Source organism: Melopsittacus undulatus, chromosome 6, assembly GCF_012275295.1.
Source record: "Melopsittacus undulatus isolate bMelUnd1 chromosome 6, bMelUnd1.mat.Z, whole genome shotgun sequence".
Taxonomy (NCBI): Eukaryota; Metazoa; Chordata; class Aves; order Psittaciformes; family Psittaculidae; genus Melopsittacus; species Melopsittacus undulatus.
In genome coordinates this window covers 11,394,577-11,412,147 of record NC_047532.1, presented here as the reverse complement: position 1 = coordinate 11,412,147, position 17,571 = coordinate 11,394,577, and the positions used below count along the sequence as shown (strand labels likewise).

Below are 17,571 nucleotides of genomic sequence, written 5' to 3'. Positions count from 1 at the left end.
TGTCATCACCTCATGCTATCTGCTTCTTACACATGGAAAAGCTCCATTTGGCACTAGAGAACTGACAGAACGTCCAGCATTGAAGTGTGGTACTTTATTACTGAGGAATTACTAAAAGACCGTGTTTTCTCAGAAGAGCTGCTGAATAACAGACCTCAGAGCAGCCTTCCAGTATCTGAAGGGGGAATATAGGGATGCTGGGGAGGGACTCTTCATTAGGGACTGTAGTGATAGGACAAGGGGTAACGGGTTGAAACTTAAACAGGGGAGGTTTAGACTGGATATAAGGAAGAAATTCTTTACTGTTAGGGTGGTGAGGTACTGGAATGGGTTGCCCAGGGAAGCTGTGAATGCTCCATCCCTGGCAGTGTACAAGGCCAGGTTGGACAGAGCCTTGGGTGAGCTGGTTTAGTGTGAGGTGTCCCTGCCCATGGCAGGGGGGTTGGAACTGGATGACCTTAAGGTCCTTTCCAACCCTAACTATTCTATGATTCTATAATACTACTGCTACTTTGTGTGAGTATGATCCTTTCTACCCATAAACCTCAAAACCAAAGAGTAAGACCCAGAAATTGAGACTTCTTGTAAATGAAGGTAAAAATAAGAAAATCACTGTGTAAAAGCTGCTGAGGCATTGGGGCTGCTGGGAAAAGGTCCTCCTATGGCTGATGCAGAGCCCCATCCACAGAGCAATGCAGTTCTGCATTGGCATTCAAAGCACCCTCACTGGAAGAAGGACAGAGGGTTAAGGTAGCCTCAGGCGGGTGACTCAAAGCTGCTTAACTGAACCTATTTTTAAGCCCAAACATTTTAGGAACTGCTCCAGTGAGGACAGAGGAGGCCATGGAGATGCTGCGAGGGCTGGAGCCTGGAGCCAGGTTGAGAGAGCTGGGCTGGGGCAGCCTGGACAAGAGAAGGCTCCTGAAGGGGAGACCTGAGAGCAGCTCCAGTGCCTAAAGGGGCTGCAGGAAAGAAACCTGGAGAGGGGCTTGGGACAAGGGCCTGTAGGGACAGGCCAAGGGGAATGGCTTGAACCTGCCAGAACAGGGGAGACTGAGATGAGCTCTTAGGCAGAAGCTCTTCCCTGTGAGGGTGCTGAGGCGCTGGCACAGGGTGCCCAGAGAAGCTGTGGCTGCCCCATCCCTGGCAGTGCTCAAGGCCAGGTTGGACACAGGGGCTTGGAGCAAGCTGCTCCAGTGGAAGGTGTCCCTGTCCGTGGCAGGGGTTGGAGCTGGAGGAGCTTTAAGGTCCCTTCCAACCGAAACCATTCTATGATCCTATGATATTTCAAATCCTCCCTTCCACACTGGCAGCTCCAAAGCTGAGGCACCTTCCAGTGCTCAGCAAAACTGTGTTCCAGTCTGCAGAAACATTTACCTGTGCATCTCCCCAGGCTAACAAAAAGGAACCTTTTCCTCATTCCCTCCAATCACTGTAATCCACTCATCCTGATAAAACAGAAGAATATCACAGACAAGGAAAAAACTCTGTATTAGTGCAGGGTGGAGGGGGACACGCAGGACTGAGCTGACACAGGGCAGAGACCGGCACTGCCCCAATGGCACCATGTTTCCCCATTCCTGGCATTTTACATCTCACACTTCACTTGTCCAAAGAGAGCACTGGAATGTGTTGGACAAAAGATGAATAAACTTACTCTGCTCATTAAGAAACACCTGATGTGGAAAGATGGCCAGTGCTGAGGAGCCTGTGTCCATGCTTTGAGGGCTTCCAAGCCCTTCATACATCTCAGGATGAGGCCCAAGGTTGCACTTCACAATCTCCCCGTTTGTTTCTTCAGGCAACTATTGTGCCATGAAGATGTAAACAAACATAAAAGTCAAACCCAGAAGCCTGTATTAGACTCACCATCTGTGCAGCCAGAAATACTGCCTAGCACCTGAGTAAACAGGCCACACATAAATCCATGGCTATGAAGAGGAACTCCTCGGTGTCAGACTATTGGCAGATAAAAGGCAAGCACATCGAAGCTTTAGATATTTGTGGGGGATGAAGTGATGAACGAGGAGGAGGAAATAAGGATGAGCAAACGCACCAAAAGGAAAATGAACCCAAATGGTGTCCCTTGTGTCTGAACTGAACAAGGAGAGCTCCTCTCATGGCTCTCACTACTCATGGCTTGAACTTTCCTCTGCCCTGCTTTAGGCTCCTGCATCACTCTGAAGTTGTGGATGAGACCACAGACAAGAGCATACATGGGGACTACTCCTCTGTCACCTGAAATTGCCATCAGATTGAAAGGAAGGAGTTGGATGAGTTCAGATAAGGACCAGGTTATCCAACTTCACCATCCCAGCCTCACCACTGACGGAGAAGCAGAACCTGCTCTATTTCCCACCTCCAAGTCTCCAGGCCCAGCTTAATTCCTCTTAGCACCAGGAAATATAACAAGGTACCCAACAACCAACTCCCAGCCCATTAGCCAAGTATTTTGTTGGCTTACAAACATATCAACTTTATCCTTGTGCTCCAAGACACACGGACAGGTTTTCTTCACTCAGTCAAGTGTTTGCAGATGTGCAGTCCACTTCCCCACTGCTAATGGGGGAATAGTGCAGTGTTACTGTACGAGATCATTGACAAGGGGTCCATTTCTTCCAGAAATCAAAGCTGTACAGGAGCTCTGACCATCTTCCCAACCAGGACTATGGAATTGTCTATATCAATGGCAAAACAAGCTAAAAACATGCAAAGGAAAGCCCGCTCCCCAAATCACGATTGCTGCTCTTTCAATAAATACTCTTTGATTTTGCGCAGGTTATAATTACAGAGCAAATTCTGGGCAACCTTTCAGACAGATCCTTAACATGGTTTTCACTCAGTCTTTATCCCAGGATCAGACTCTGCCACCTCACCCAGGGCAAGTGCTATTCTGGTGCTATTAAAATTAATAGGACTACTCAGGGTGAAAGAGGCCACTTGGTGTGAGTAAGAGGGGCATAACCTGCTCCCTGCCAACGTAAGCACCAAATGCACTGTACTGATAAACTGAGAGCACAGGAGAAATCCAACGGGACTCTCTCCTTTTCAGACTTACACATCACTTGCAAATAACAATTCTGCATATCCATGTCCTTAACCTGACCACAGACACACGCTCTGTCAGCTTGACTAAGACACCAGCCTGATTGATTTGGCTTATATAAACTGTTTAACACACACGTTCCATAGGTGCATCTGTGTTGTTGCAGTTATGGCTCTCAGCAGTTGCATTACAAACCCTATTTCAAAGGTTTACAACTCTCCTGCAGCAGGGACAGTCAAGCTTTCTTCTTTAGGGCTGTGTTATTCTTCACCGTTATATCCCCTTAAAAGCTTGAGAATAAAATTCCACTTCCTATCGACTTTGCCCTTCTCTAGACAGCAAACATTGTATTTTGCTGTATTTTTAGTGCACCTCTACCCGAAATATGTCTCTCTCCTCTTTATTTGCTTCTTTTGAGCACCAACCTGTATCATCATCATCAGTTCCCAACGAAGCATCTGCACAAATCTGGCCAACAGAGGCAGGAGTCACTTCAGCCAAGCATCTCATCCAAGGACTACAGGAGCAAAGGGCTAACACAGAGGGAAAGCTACACCCAGGGCACAACACTGCAAAGCTCATGGCTTATTCCACCCCACAAAGGAAGCAAAAAATAACATGCAAAGGGCAGATTTGTATCAGACTTGCTCTGTTGTGGCATCCCTGAGAGGACCACAACCAGCTCCCTCATGCACAAACCCTTCTCACAAGCAGAACTTCTCATGTGTCCCAGTTACCAGGGGTTTGCTGAGCAGCAGTGGTGCCTGGACACTTTTTGGCTGGACAGGATACTCGGACGTCAAGTCTAGATTATGCTTTGCCAAGAGAGGCTGGACCAGATGATCCTTGAGGTCCCTTCCAAGCTGGGATTCTGGAATTCTGTGATGCCTCACTAACAAAGGCAATGGGGATACTTGTAACAGATGCACTTTTCATCATGCTCTAGAAATGACCAAAAGATGTCTTACATCCTTTCAGCATTTCAAACACTCGTATTTAATTAGCATGACGTTTCATTAGCCATCATTACACATCCTTGCTGAAACAGCCTCCCCCTCAAGCTTGCTGCCTTACTGAGCCAATGACACCAACACTAGTACCTAAAGACTGAAGGTCTACTCTCCTGGGCACTGTGCAGAGGCTCAGGAAGGGATCACAGTAGCAACTAGGGCAGAAAAAAGAATTATTATTATCTCCATCTCACAGATACTGACTCAAGCACAAAAGAATCATAGAATCAACTCAGTTGGAAAAGACCTTAAAGACCATCAAATCCCCCCTTTACACAACTTGTGTAAATCGTTGCTGTTTTCCCTGATGTCCACAGATTTTTGCCTGAAGGACTTTAATCTGCCCTTTCCCTTCACAAACAGCTGGGCAGAGGGGATAATTCTATGCCCTGTTCCAGAGGTTTGTTGCCTAACTCACATGTGTTGTACTGAGCATCAGGAGCAGTCTTGTGGGACATGCTCTAAGCAACACACTCAGCTCCCAGCTGTGATTTTGCAGGCTCTTCCAGTTACTTTGTGCCAGTGCAGTCACTAACAGCATCGTGTTCCTCACCTCTCCTTCTCCCTCCCTCACCTCTGCCCTCCCAAGATGCCACAACAGTATCTGCAATGGTTATGATGTGATGGTTTTGGCAGGATACATCTGACAGAACAAGGATTTGAACCCAAGTTGCTCATGGCCCAATCCAAGACCAATTTTTCTCTTATCTAAAGGGAGATGTGTAATTCCTAAGGGCAGAGCCCCAGTCCCTGTGAGGATCACCCTACAATTTGGGGCTCTGTAAAAAGGCCAATGGCAAAGATTGCAAGGTTGTACATCTGCCTCCTGTGCGGGAGTACAATTCCCTGCGAGGAAATCATAAGGAACCTTGCAAACCCAACCTTGCAGAACTTATCACAGGGAGGGCCCTCACTATCACATATGCTCGGTGGCTAGCCAAAATTGGGGTGATATTTCTTGCCAGTTCTGACAGTGGAACAAAGTTCCACCTTAACTTCAATACCTCCTTAAATATTAAAACAATTTAGAATGTGCTGAAGCTGTGACAGATTGCACCAAAGCTTTGAATTCCAAATTAATGCCGACTTCCCACCCACTGCCTCCCTGGGCAAAATCCTGGAAGGACAGAAGAAGCAGATTAACATTTCAAAGCTGAGCCCCAGCCTTCTCTCCGCTATCACTAAGTCTCCAGGGCAAACAGTCACTTCCCTTGTGGAGCATTCAGGAATGCAGATGGCCCGTTCTTGCCGTGGCAAAATCCCTTTAAGGGATACTGACTTCTCAAGGAACAGGAGTTGAATCTGATGTGCTGTAGGAGGGACTCAGTGTAAACCTGAGGTTAAAGGAAATGTCACACACTTGAAATGAAATTTGCAGGCAAATTCAAGAAGGGTCACTCTAAGAGGTTTGGAAACATGAGCAGTGTAATATTAACCACTTCCAATGTCATTAAAAAACAGGTTTTAATCGCATAAATCCCATTTTCTTTCATCTCACCACTCCAAAAATGGTCATCACTGGACCCAAATCCTCAGAATCACATCTTCATCTACTGCAGTAATGTCACTACTGTATTTCAGATAACCTGTACCCCTACCTCCATAAGCCTGATGCCTGGTGAGCACAGAGAGCTGCATTTTATTGGGTTTGGCTGCATTTATAATACATGGAAATGTTCAAATGAACCAGGGAGATTCCTCCAGAGGCAATCTCTGCTCTTCATCAACCACAGACAGCTCCCAGCCCTCAACAAGGATGACACCTCCCCTGCCACAAAGTGCTGTCATTACCTCCACATACCTGCCTGCTGCCTCTGGAATGCAGTTCCGTGTCTCCTGCTCTGCTCTAGCTCTTAGTACTTCTTTTGCATGGCGCTTTGAAAGGTGTAATTACTCCAGAGAATAGCTGATGGAAGTCCTTCATTTCAAACTGTAACCATGCCTCAAAGACTTCTGTCAGCATCCTCTGTCACCACAAAAATGGTTTCAGGAATAGTCTGAAGCCTCTATTTTTAAGTTCTGAGCATATTTAGTATTAAGTTCTGGATGCTTTTGACAGACTAGCCTAATGCTCAGCAAGGTGTGACAAACACATGCAATATCACACTGCTTGAAATGGAAAAAGCCTCTAACAAAGGGAATATTTGCAAATATACCTCCCTCCACATAACAAGTAACAGCCAGTCACAAAACCAGTGAGATAGTTTACATACAAATATTGCTAGGTTATTTGCTATTATAACTGGTTGCTAATGTAAGAAGCCATTTGGGTATAGAAATATTCACATTAATCAGAGATTAATTAGTTATCTGGGAATACCAAAGCAATTTCTTATTAAACCCAGAAAGATGCAAGCCTCCAAGGACGGGTAAGAAGAAGGTATCTTCTTTGATGACAGAACCATGTAATTTCATCAGGAGAGTATGTGAATAACACACAGACATTGGTACAGAATACCAAGGGCTGAGACTGATCTGACAGAGCACCCCTCTGATAAATCGTGCCAAAACTGAGGGCACAGAGGCTGAGACAGTGACAAACTCAAAGCTCTGTTATGAAAGAAATGAAAAAGCCAAACAGTTTGACCAGAGACTGCAGAGGAACCACAGACTTCCCACTTCTGGCAGAAACACTGCCTCAGATCAGTGGACATGGATCCCTCCGGACCCTTTGGGGCTCACAGGCTCTGAGCTGTGTAAGCTGAACCACGGTAACCGTGAACATGCGTACTCTTCCGAGTGGAAAACACTTGGCACAGCTACGTCCCAGTTATCAGTGGACAATGTACCCAGTGGATGGATGGATTAACCATGAGATGCATGAAGATGCCAGAGCTGGTGCTGCATAGAGCTGCCTATGACCCTCAGCTCAGGAGCAGCACAATAGCTTCACCTAACAAACCACACAAGTCCAAGCCACCTTTGGGCACAGTCCCAGTGTCCATGCACCTGAGCATTCCCAAGAGGCCAGTATGAGCCGCAGCACCAAGCCAAGCCCTGCAGCATCACAGCCATCACCAAGTAAGGCTCAGCCCATTGACCAAAGCTCCTGGACCACACTGGGTTTCCAGCCTCAAGCCTCCTTGCCTGCTGTTCCAAGCTGAGTGCCCCTGCACGGTGACAGCATTGGCCAAACGGGTGCACAGGCTGGGTGCATCCACCCGGCTAGCCCAGGTAATAGAGACATGGGTCTCATTCAGTTCAGCCTGGCATTATAAAGGCTAACAATGCATTTTGAAAGATGTGGATGGGCTGGAGAGGGTCCAGAGAAAGGCCACAAAGATGATCCAAGGACTGAGAAGATGCATGAGGAAAGGCTGAGAGAGATGGGTTTGTTCAGCCTTGAGAAAAGAAGGCTCAGGGGAGACCTTATCATCATGTTCCAGTATTATAAGGGTAGCTACAAAGAAGACAGTGACCCCCTTTTTACAAAGAGTCGCATGGAAAAGATGGGGTGATGGGCACAAGTCACTCCTGTGGAGATTCTGACTGGAAACAAGAGGAAAAAATTTCCCAATTGGAACAATCAGCTACTGAAATAATCTCCCCAGGAAGTGGTGGATTCCCCAACATTAGACACTGTTAAGATTCAGCTGGACAGGGTGCTGGGATGTGTAGTCTAGGTCATGGTTTGCCAAGAAAGTCCGGATCAGATGATCCTTGAGGTCCTTTCCAGCCTAGGATACCCACTGCTTCTTGCTGGGACCGTGGCAGCATTAGTATGAAGGACTGCAAGCAACCAACAGGGACTTAGGACTGAATATTTTTCCATGGATTTGGATCCAATATTACGGAATTTTTTGCAGTTTACAGTATTAGCAGCATTTCCATTAAACATCAATTCATTTATGCATTTTATTCCTAAAGATGTGTCACAACTAAGTTTCATAAACAAAAACCAATAAACAAACCCCAAACCATTCTATAATCCTATTATTAAATGGCATTTTTAGACTCTGAGTATTTCTTAACAGGCCTGTCGTGAATGCTTTGAGTGGCCCAATTTAGTTGGCATAATAACACTTAGTTAAGATTACTTATCTCTGATAATGTATAAGCTGCTGAAGTTATTGCAGACTCACCAACTCCACATATAAAATGCTTGCGACCTGTACAACAGGACCCACGACTGACTGTAGAATTAGTATGTGGCAGTTTCCATTCACTAAAGAAAGTGCCTGCACCATGGCAGAGTTAAGTGTGAGTAATCCCTAAAGGGAGGAGGCAGGGAAGAGGATGTGGATGCCTCTCCCATCCTCCCTGTCTGGTGAGGATAGACCATTCCGCAAGGCAGGGCAAAACCTCCAGGAAATACACATAATGGGAGTCACTTGTAAGCCTTAATCAGCTTTGAGAGAGCATTAAGACTTGGCTTGTTCTCCTTGTCGTTTTAGTGACTTTGGTATTAAAATTACTCAGCTCTGAACACTTCAAAACACCTTTTTGGATGTCACATTGTCACGTTTTCCCTCAGTGTTTCCCATTCATTTGCTCAAATTATCCATTCTTCTTTTAAATGCTAAAATGAGCAATGAAAATATACAAAGGAACCTATATTCTCTTATTGAATAATTAGATACCAGCTTTGAATACACAACCAAAGTCTGACATCCAATACATCCAAGACAAAGCTTCTATCGGCCCGGATAATGCCCATAAAGCCAGCAGTGCTTCACAAAGATATGTCAATGTCAGCACCTTTATTTTCCATGGAGCAAATGGAGCACTGAGATCAGACATGGTCAGATCACACCATGTCCAAGAATCCAAATCTCTTTATTCCCAGACGAATTAGCATCTTTGATACCTCACACTAACGTTCAGCTATGCCCTAACATACATCAACAGACAGGAAATATTACCCCTCAACCTCTGGAAGCTGCTGTGATTTGTCTCTAAAACAAATGAGTAGACATTCATTCTTCTTATTTGGAAGTTCTGTGTTAAAATGCTGCTCTTCTAATTAAAATATAACTCTAAAAAGTAAACCTAATAATTAAGAAGATAATTTTCTTAAGGAAAAAACAAATCAAGTTTTGGCCAACAACCAAAAACATGTCAATGACAATCCTTGTGTCCTTACGCCACAGCACCTTGGCACTCAGAAGTATTCGGAAATCCCATCTTTAATCTAATTTGAAAAATGTAAGTATCATTGATCAATAAGAGTTCCTGAATGTAGCATAAGACACAGAAACTTGTGCTGGGTCCCCAACACGAGAGGGACGTGGAGCTGCTGGAGCAAGTGCAGAGGCCATGGAGCTGCTGCGAGGGCTGGAGCAGCTCTGCTCTGGAGCCAGGCTGAGAGACCTGGGCTGGGGCAGCCTGGACAAGAGAAGGCTCCTGAAGGGGAGACCTGAGAGCAGCTCCAGTGCCTAAAGGGGCTGCAGGAAAGAAACCTGGAGAGGGGCTTGGGACAAGGGCCTGTAGGGACAGGACAAGGGGAATGGCTTGAACCTGCCAGAACAGGGGAGACTGAGCTGAGCTCTTAGGCAGAAGCTCTTCCCTGGGAGGGTGCTGAGGCGCTGGCACAGGGTGCCTAGAGAAGCTGTGGCTGCCCCATCCCTGGCAGTGTTCAAGGCCAGGCTGGACACAGGGGCTTGGAGCAAGCTGCTCCAGTGGAAGGTGTCCCTGCCTGTGGCAGGGGTTGGAGCTGGATGAGCTTTAAGGTCCCTTCCAACAAAACCATTCCATTACCCTGTGATCCTTATGAAACAGCTGGGCTGTAACTGAAGAGCAGTCCAGACACCAAGGCCTGTTCTTTCTGTCCTTTGGTAACATTATCCACCCTCATAAAAAGGACAGCACACACAGGTTAAAAAACAGACTACAATCCTTCTCCTCCTACACCAAAGCAGCCCAATAAGCAGCCATAAAATAGCAAACCAAGGCATGCACACCAAGATTCAGAGTAAGCTTTGGGTTGCTTCCTCAGTGCCTCATGCTGATCTCTGACAATCCACCCTCCAGCTTCACCCAGGTAAAATTACTGCAGAAATCCAGAGAGAGCAATTGGACCTCTGCCACACCACAGCATGCAGCAATGACCAAAAATGACCACTGCAACAGAGGGTGAGCTGAGAAGCACCATAGCACAAGAAGCTGCTCAACAGAAGAATAAACTTGGAAAGAAAAGAAAGTGGTTAGTCATGAGGGATTATAACAGCCCATAATAAACAGCCCAGTTAATCAAACAAACAAAGCAAAACCCCATCCCGCAAGATGCTTGGGGAATTCTTAGGAAGGAAGTGCAAGCTCTCTGATTTCAGTGCATTCCAGCAGTGGTGAGAAGCTCCAACTCCCACGAGGGAGTATTAGAATCATAGAATCATAGAATACTTAGGGTTGGAAAGGACCTTAAGATCACCCAGTTCCAACCCCCCTGCCATGGGCAGGGACACCTCATACTAAACCAGCTCACCCAAGGCTCTGTCCAACCTGGTGCTGAACACTGCCAGGGATGAAGCATTCACAACCTCCCTGGGCAACCCATTCCAGTGCCTCAGCACCCTCACAGTAAAGAATTTCTTCCTTAGATCCAATCTAAACCTCTGCTGTTTAAGTTTCAACCCGTTACCACTTGTCCTGTCACTACAGTCCCTAATGAAGAGTCCCTCCCAGGCATCTCTATAGACCCCCTTCAGACACTGGAAGCTGCTCTGATGTCTCCATGCAGCCTTCTCTTCTTCAGGCTGAACAGCCCCAACTTTCTCAGCCTGTCTTCATATGGGAGCTGCTCCAGTCCCTGATCATCCTCGTGGCCTCCTTTGGACTTGTTCCAACAGTTCCAATCTAGAGAGATTTACAAAAGTCACTTTGAAAAATAAAACTCCTTCATGTACCTCCTAAGACCTTCCCAGCTCCTGTGTCCCAGTAACAGTCAGTGCCTTCTCTCTGGATTCACAAACGAAAGCTCATTGCTGCAAGAACTGCATCCTGCAAGGAGTCCCAGTTCAGCACGTTAGGTTCTACAGGAAAAGGCTTTGGACACAGATCTGTGGTTTGAGGAATGTGTCATTAAAATCAACTGCGCCTAGAAGTGGCAGAAGGGTGGAGGCTGACAATGATAAACTGTGAGCTCTGGTAGAGTCATTTAAAAGCAGCGTCTTCTCCCCAGCTTTACCAGATACCAAATTAGAAGCTGTTCTGGCAGCATTTTGTCTGCTGCTTGTGAAGCAAAAGGGAAGAGACTTGTGAAAACTCAGCTGAAAGGTTTTTGCATCTCTCCCAGGTTCAACCACAGCCCTTCATTCACAGAACCACACAAATGTCTCCATTGGGCTGCATGTGATAATACTCTCAGAGGAATTACCATAAGCAGCTACTGTTGGCAACTGTCAACAGAGAGAATCAGTGCTGACCTTATCTGGATCATATCTATGGACGTGCTCAGCACAATGAGCAAGATGCACTGGATAGGAGCAGCCACGTCTGCAACATCATTCCAAGTCTTCCACTTCCATGCTGCACGCTGAACAATGCAACTCGCTGCCATGAAATATTCACATGAAACTCAATCATATGGCATCATTAATATCCACAGTTTAGCATAGATTTCCAATTTAAACCTACACTATGTGCCCTACTCTGGGTTTTCAAACCAGTATGGCTGCACAAAACTGCCATACAGATTCAGGCCCTTCTATTCCTAACAACACACAAACTTCTCCAGAGCAAACAGCTATTTCAGCTCTGCAGCACTAATGCTTTCTCTCTGCATTATGTTGATAATCAAACCAGGACAGACAGGCAGAACAGATCCTGACGGACGCCTAAGGCGGGGAAATTAACCCAAAACTCAGTACAAGCGAACCTCTGTCACATTATGCAGCCTCAGGATACAGACTCATGACTTAACTAAATATACTTTTCCTCCAGACTATCTCCTACAGACTGTCGCTCCATGTTACTCATGCTTCCGAAGAGCATCTCAGAGAGCACAGAATTTAATACAACAAACCAGGAGCTTATGACACCAACCATCACGCAATGCAGTTTGACAGGAAAGGCTCTGAGCCTGCTTCCAGTTAGAATGACCTTTTCCAGGATTTGTACAGATTCTTGCATGTATTTACTACAAAACACAACAGCAACAGGATAATGAGATAGCAGAACTGAAGACAGGGCTGATGATACAACGACCAGCAAATCTGATCCTGCATTAAGAGTTACATGTGAAGATGAGCAGGACTGAAGCTTTGAGCGTGCACACGTTGATGATGGCAGAATGGAGAAGCCTTAGAAATAGAAAGAAGTGGAATCAGCATAATAGGAGAATGGTTATGATTGGAAGGGACCTTAAAGATCATCTGCTTCCAACCCCACTGCCATGGGCAGGGACACCTCCCACTAGAGCAGGCTGCCCAGAGCAAAAAGAGGTGACAAAGGCTAAAACAGTCACAGCTGGAAAAGTAACAGCTTGGAGAGGGACACAGCAGAATTCTTGCTTTAAGAAAGCCCTGGGAGTAGAAAGGCAATTCAGCAAACTTATTCCAAGATGAAACCACATGGGAAATAAGTGAGACATGGAAGCTTGCAGGATGGATACTGAATGAGTCCTCAAAGTAGGCAGTTGTTCCTCAGCTATCCATTGCTGCAGGGAAGTGGATTCCATGACCCAGAGTGCTCCATCCAGTCCTACACCGCTAATAGCAGGGGTCCCTCCCTGTTGCCTAATACTGGATTATGCAAAAGACCATAGAGAACTGCCAAGTCAGGGCTTCCCATTATCATTCCACACCCCCACAGAGATTGCTGCAATAAAGCATTAGCCCTGGACACACCACTCTCATTAACCCCTCCTCCTTCGTGCTCATTCACCATTAATGCTGGGCTCACAGCTGACAAAGCCAGCCTTCTGGTCTCCTTGTACTCACACTGAGGGAAACTACAGGAATTCCAGTCCTCTTTGATTCCCAGTGACTCCAGCACAGCCAGATCTCCTTCAAGATGAACTTTCAGCCTGCAGCAAAGTCATTCTTCTAAGCTAGGGGTCAGCTGAGTCCTGGAGATCCCTTTTGAGATGGTACTAGCTCTAAGGGCACATTTGTGCTCTATAGGAGAGCTCTAACGCATTACACTGGACACAGAGCAGCACATGAAATGATAACATTCTACAGGACCCTGTTCCAAAACCAGAGAAGGACTCTTGTAAACTCAGGACACTTGCACAGAGCATCAAATTCAGGGCACACTTCCAGTACTGCCTGACCTCATCAACCCTCTTTGAAGAAAACAGGATGCTGTAATATTTGTTTTCTAAGTCGACTGCTGCAAAAGAAACTGCTATGACCCAAAGCAACAACCCAGAGCAAAGGAGCACTTCCAAAGACACAATTCCAGCCTGAAAATGTGTTGGGTGAACTCTTGGAATGTCTACCACCATGCTGAATAGGTTTTGAAGGTTACTGGTCGGCCATGCATGAAAATCTGATTCAGAAAGAGTGAATCTGACAACGTGGCCTGCATTTCAGCCACTGCTGAAGGTGGACTGGAAACCTGTAAGTGAATATGTATTCCTGAGGACCAGCTGCATTCACTTGTCACATTAACACTTAAATACCTCTGAAGAGTAGGTGAGCCACTGTGGGCCCCTCAAGAGTGACAAAACCACAACAAAACAGCCACCTGAAGTGATGGAGCTTGCAAAGAGCTCTTCATGGAGAGAACCATGCATGCACATGGGATCTAATGCAAAGTCCAGGCTGTTCTGGGATAAAACAACCAGCATCTAGCTAAGTGAGTCCTTTGTCCTACAATGATTCCGCAGGAACACAAATTCCTACCTACACCAACTGATTTGCAAGATAGAGACCCCCAAAATTAGCAGGTTTTGCATGGGATTGTTTTCCTTAGGGCCATTTAGGTCAACAACCTGTCAGTGCTGCGACCTCTTTTGAAATGGTGATCAAAATAACCCTGCACACTTTCTTTGGTTCTCCATGTTCCAAGCATTACTTACGGTTGTATGATGGGAGACGCTGCCTCCAATATTGAGGTTCTTGAGAAGCTGGGGAGAGCCTCCATACTGCCCCGAGATCTGCTTCCTGACTTCAGCAGCTACAGTTCTGAAAGGAGACAGGGACAACGTTATCACTGCAAAAGTATTACGATGAAGAGAGTGTATCAAATACACTTTACACTGCTGCTGGAATGGAACCAAATGCTGGGTGTGCTGGCTGGTGTAAGGGTCACCAGCCAGTGAGAGCAGACCCTGTACATTAACCAGAGAACCACAAAACTCTCACAAGGCTGCACATACACGCTCTTCACAGCAATTACATTATCTTTCCTTCTGTGAACTGCTCTTTCATGCACATCTGTGGCAATAAAACGCCTGTGACCCTGAACACAAACAAACTGGTTCCCAGCAGGCTCTTTCCAGTTCCTACCAAGCAAAGCTCTCCTCCAGTGCTCTCCACATCCCTCAGCAGTTCCCAGCCTGGTCACACATCTGCTCCTGTACTCCACTCTCTCATTTTCCTCCCTGCCTATTTCATTTCTGGGTTCTGCAGTCACAGAGATAAGGACCAGCAGACCCTTTTCCACCCAATATCCAACCCCTTCAACACCCAACTCAGGGCCAGAAGAGCAATCCCAAGCAGGATGGGTTGAAATGTCCAAGGAATGACACACAGAAAACAACCCAATTGGGTCAGAACAAAACCCTATTTCCCCTTTCACATAGGAAAGGTAGCAGTGGGACTGCAGTGACCAGCAGAGGGGACACACAACACACACTGGCTAGCAGGACACAGCCTTGTGGTCTCTGCTGGAGAGGAATCCCACCTCTGGGCAGCTTTTCTTGACAAAGGAAAACCATAGATCAACCCTTCCATGCCTGGACCCACACTGAACCCCTATGGGCTCATCTCTTTCCCTCAGAAAGTCCCATTGTCACTGCTAAGCCTCAAGACACAGCAGTTGGGTAAGCCCACCAAGGGAGTACCTCAGGAAAGGAAGAGCACATCGGAGAGGGAAACACTGACTGTCAAAGACTGCTTGAACAAACAGCCATGGATCAACCACCCATTTGTAACCCAACAGTGAGCTCCAGCTCAGCAATGGAACTGCGATAACCAAGTTTTTGAGTATGGCAGAAATTGTTTTGTTTCAAAAGCAAACCAAAACCCCACATTCTTTCCATCAAAAAAACCCATTTTGCTGAAAAGCTACTGATTACCCCTGGTCTACAGGACCTCACCAACACAAGAGTGAGAAATCCACTCCCAACCGTTATTCATCACTATGTTGTTATGTGTTATAACATGTTATGGCAGCACTGCAGCCTGCTCTGTCCCCCAGAACAAAGTCCCAGCTCCAAAGAGACGCTAACCAATGTGTAGAGATACAGAGGCTGCAAGGTCATGGGTGATTTTCCTCCTGCTGTGTCAGCAATCTCTATGGGAACATCACCATGGCTAACTGACCTCACTAAAGGCAACCTGCTGCGTATCAGCGTGGCACGTGAGCTGCTCCAATCATGGAACCAGTGACTGGTTTGGGTTGGAATGGACCTTAAAGCTCCTCCAGTTCCAATCCCCCGCCACGGGCAGGAACCCCTTCCACTAGACTATTGCCTGTCCAATAAAGATGGTTAAACCTCCCCTGAGCAAAACCTTGGCATCAGGATGGGCTCCTCACTTCAGGACTGCTGTGACAGTGAACACTGGGGGCAAGTGGAGCCAACTGATGTCAACAGAAGCAAAGGGAACTCTTAAAGGGAACTAGCTGAGACAACCAAGCCTACCATGGAGCGCAGATGTTTCCTCAGGCCAGAGGGTGGGAGTGAGATTAGCCGGAGGAAGCTTTATTTTGTCTTGTAAAGAAATGGACTGCAGAAGGAAAAACAAAACTAAGAGTTCCAGGTATTCTGGCTGCAAGAAGTCATTTCCTTCGTGTTTGCCTTTCCCCACAGAAAACCACATCTTCACTTCTGGAGGGTGGCTCCTGAAAGCAGAGCAAACAGCTCCTGCTGGGGATGGACAGCGTTCAGGCTGCCGGAGCACCATCGGGAAACCCATCTTCCTTGCTCCCACCACATGCAGCATACACACAGACACACACATGTGAGATAAAACCACACAAGCTGCTGGCAGTTATAGGAAAATCTGGGATGTATTCAAACGGCTGCTTGGCATGGAAAACACCACACATCCGTGGCTCAGGAGATTTAAAAGCTTGGCCCCAGGACACAGGCAATCTCTGCTTTAAACCCAATCTCTTACTCAGTTTGGTGTTAATTCCTGATGCGGAAGAGCTTATTGTCAGGGATTCAGCCCCTCTCTGCTTGGCTAGCAAGAAAGATCAGAAATCGCATTGCACCACACAGCTCAACACAGGACAAAGTGAACATCCTTCCCTGTTTTCAAGGGACACACGCAGTTTCCAGATGGAAAGTACAACCAGAGGAGGAACCTGTCCTCAGCTGTGCAACCACAGGCAATGCCCAGCCATGCTACTCAGCACTGCTCCTCTCGCATGAACCCGAGATGTGCTTTGTGACAGGCTCCACAGGGGCTCTCAGTCCCTTCTGTACGTTGGTCTCAGCTGGGCAGCTCTGCAGTGGCCGGGAGCTGTGCTGTGTTTGGGGCACAGCTCATAAATACACCCTTGACTCCAGCTACAAGTGTGATTTACCCAGCCTGCAGTGGAAGCAGGCTTGGCTGCAATCACAGTTAGGGGCACTGTGAGTAGCATGGGGCTTGGAGCAAGCTCTTCCAGTGGAAGGTGTCGCTGCCCATGGCAGGGGTTGGAGCTGGATGAGCTTTAAGGTCCCTTCCAATACAAAGCAGTCTGGGATTCTATGACTCTGTATGCACCAATGTTTTGAAGGCCATCTCCCTGCATAGAAAAGCACTATTCTTCTGACATTTCATAGAATCATAGAATAGTTAGGGTTGGAAAGGACCTCAAGATCATCCAGTTCCAACCCCCCTGCCATGGGCAGGGACACCTCATACTAAACCAGGCCACCCAAGGCTCTGTCCAACCTGGCCTTGAACACTGCCAGGGATGGAGCATTCACAGCTTCCCTGGGCAACCCATTCCAGTGCCTCAGCACCCTCACAGTAAAGAATTTCTTCCTTAGATCCAATCTAAACCTCTGCTGTTTAAGTTTGAACCTGTTACCCCTTGTCCTATCACTACAGTCCCTAATGAATAGTCCCTCACCAGCAACCCTGTAGACCCCTTCAGACACTGGAAGCTGCTCTGAGGTCTCCAAGCAGCCTTCTCTTCTCCAGGCTGAACAGCCCCAACTTTCTCAGCCTGTCTTCCTACAGGAGCTGCTCCACTCCCTGATCAACCTCGTGGCCTCTTCTGGACTTGTTCCAACATTTCCATGTTCTTTTTATGTTGAGGACACCAGAACTGCACACAATGCTCCAGGTGAGGTCTCATGAGAGCAGAGCAGAGGGGCAGGATCACCTCCTTCGACCTGCTGGTCACGCTCCTTTTGATGCAGCCCAGGATACGGTTGCTTTCTCGGCTGTGAGCGCTCATTGAAGCCGGCTC

General features: G+C 46.9%; 1 protein-coding gene across 6 annotated transcripts in view; it reads right to left on the bottom strand.

Annotated features, from left to right (window-relative positions):
* DOCK7 (dedicator of cytokinesis 7) overlaps positions 1-17,571 on the bottom strand; it is a 109,082-nt gene that overhangs the window by 84,617 nt on the left and 6,894 nt on the right. For all 6 annotated transcript variants that reach the window (XM_034064365.1, XM_034064361.1, XM_034064362.1 and 3 more), the window contains exon 2: positions 14,018-14,123. In XM_034064365.1, coding sequence (XP_033920256.1) covers positions 14,018-14,123 — 106 coding nt within the window. The remainder of the gene's footprint in view (positions 1-14,017; positions 14,124-17,571) is intronic.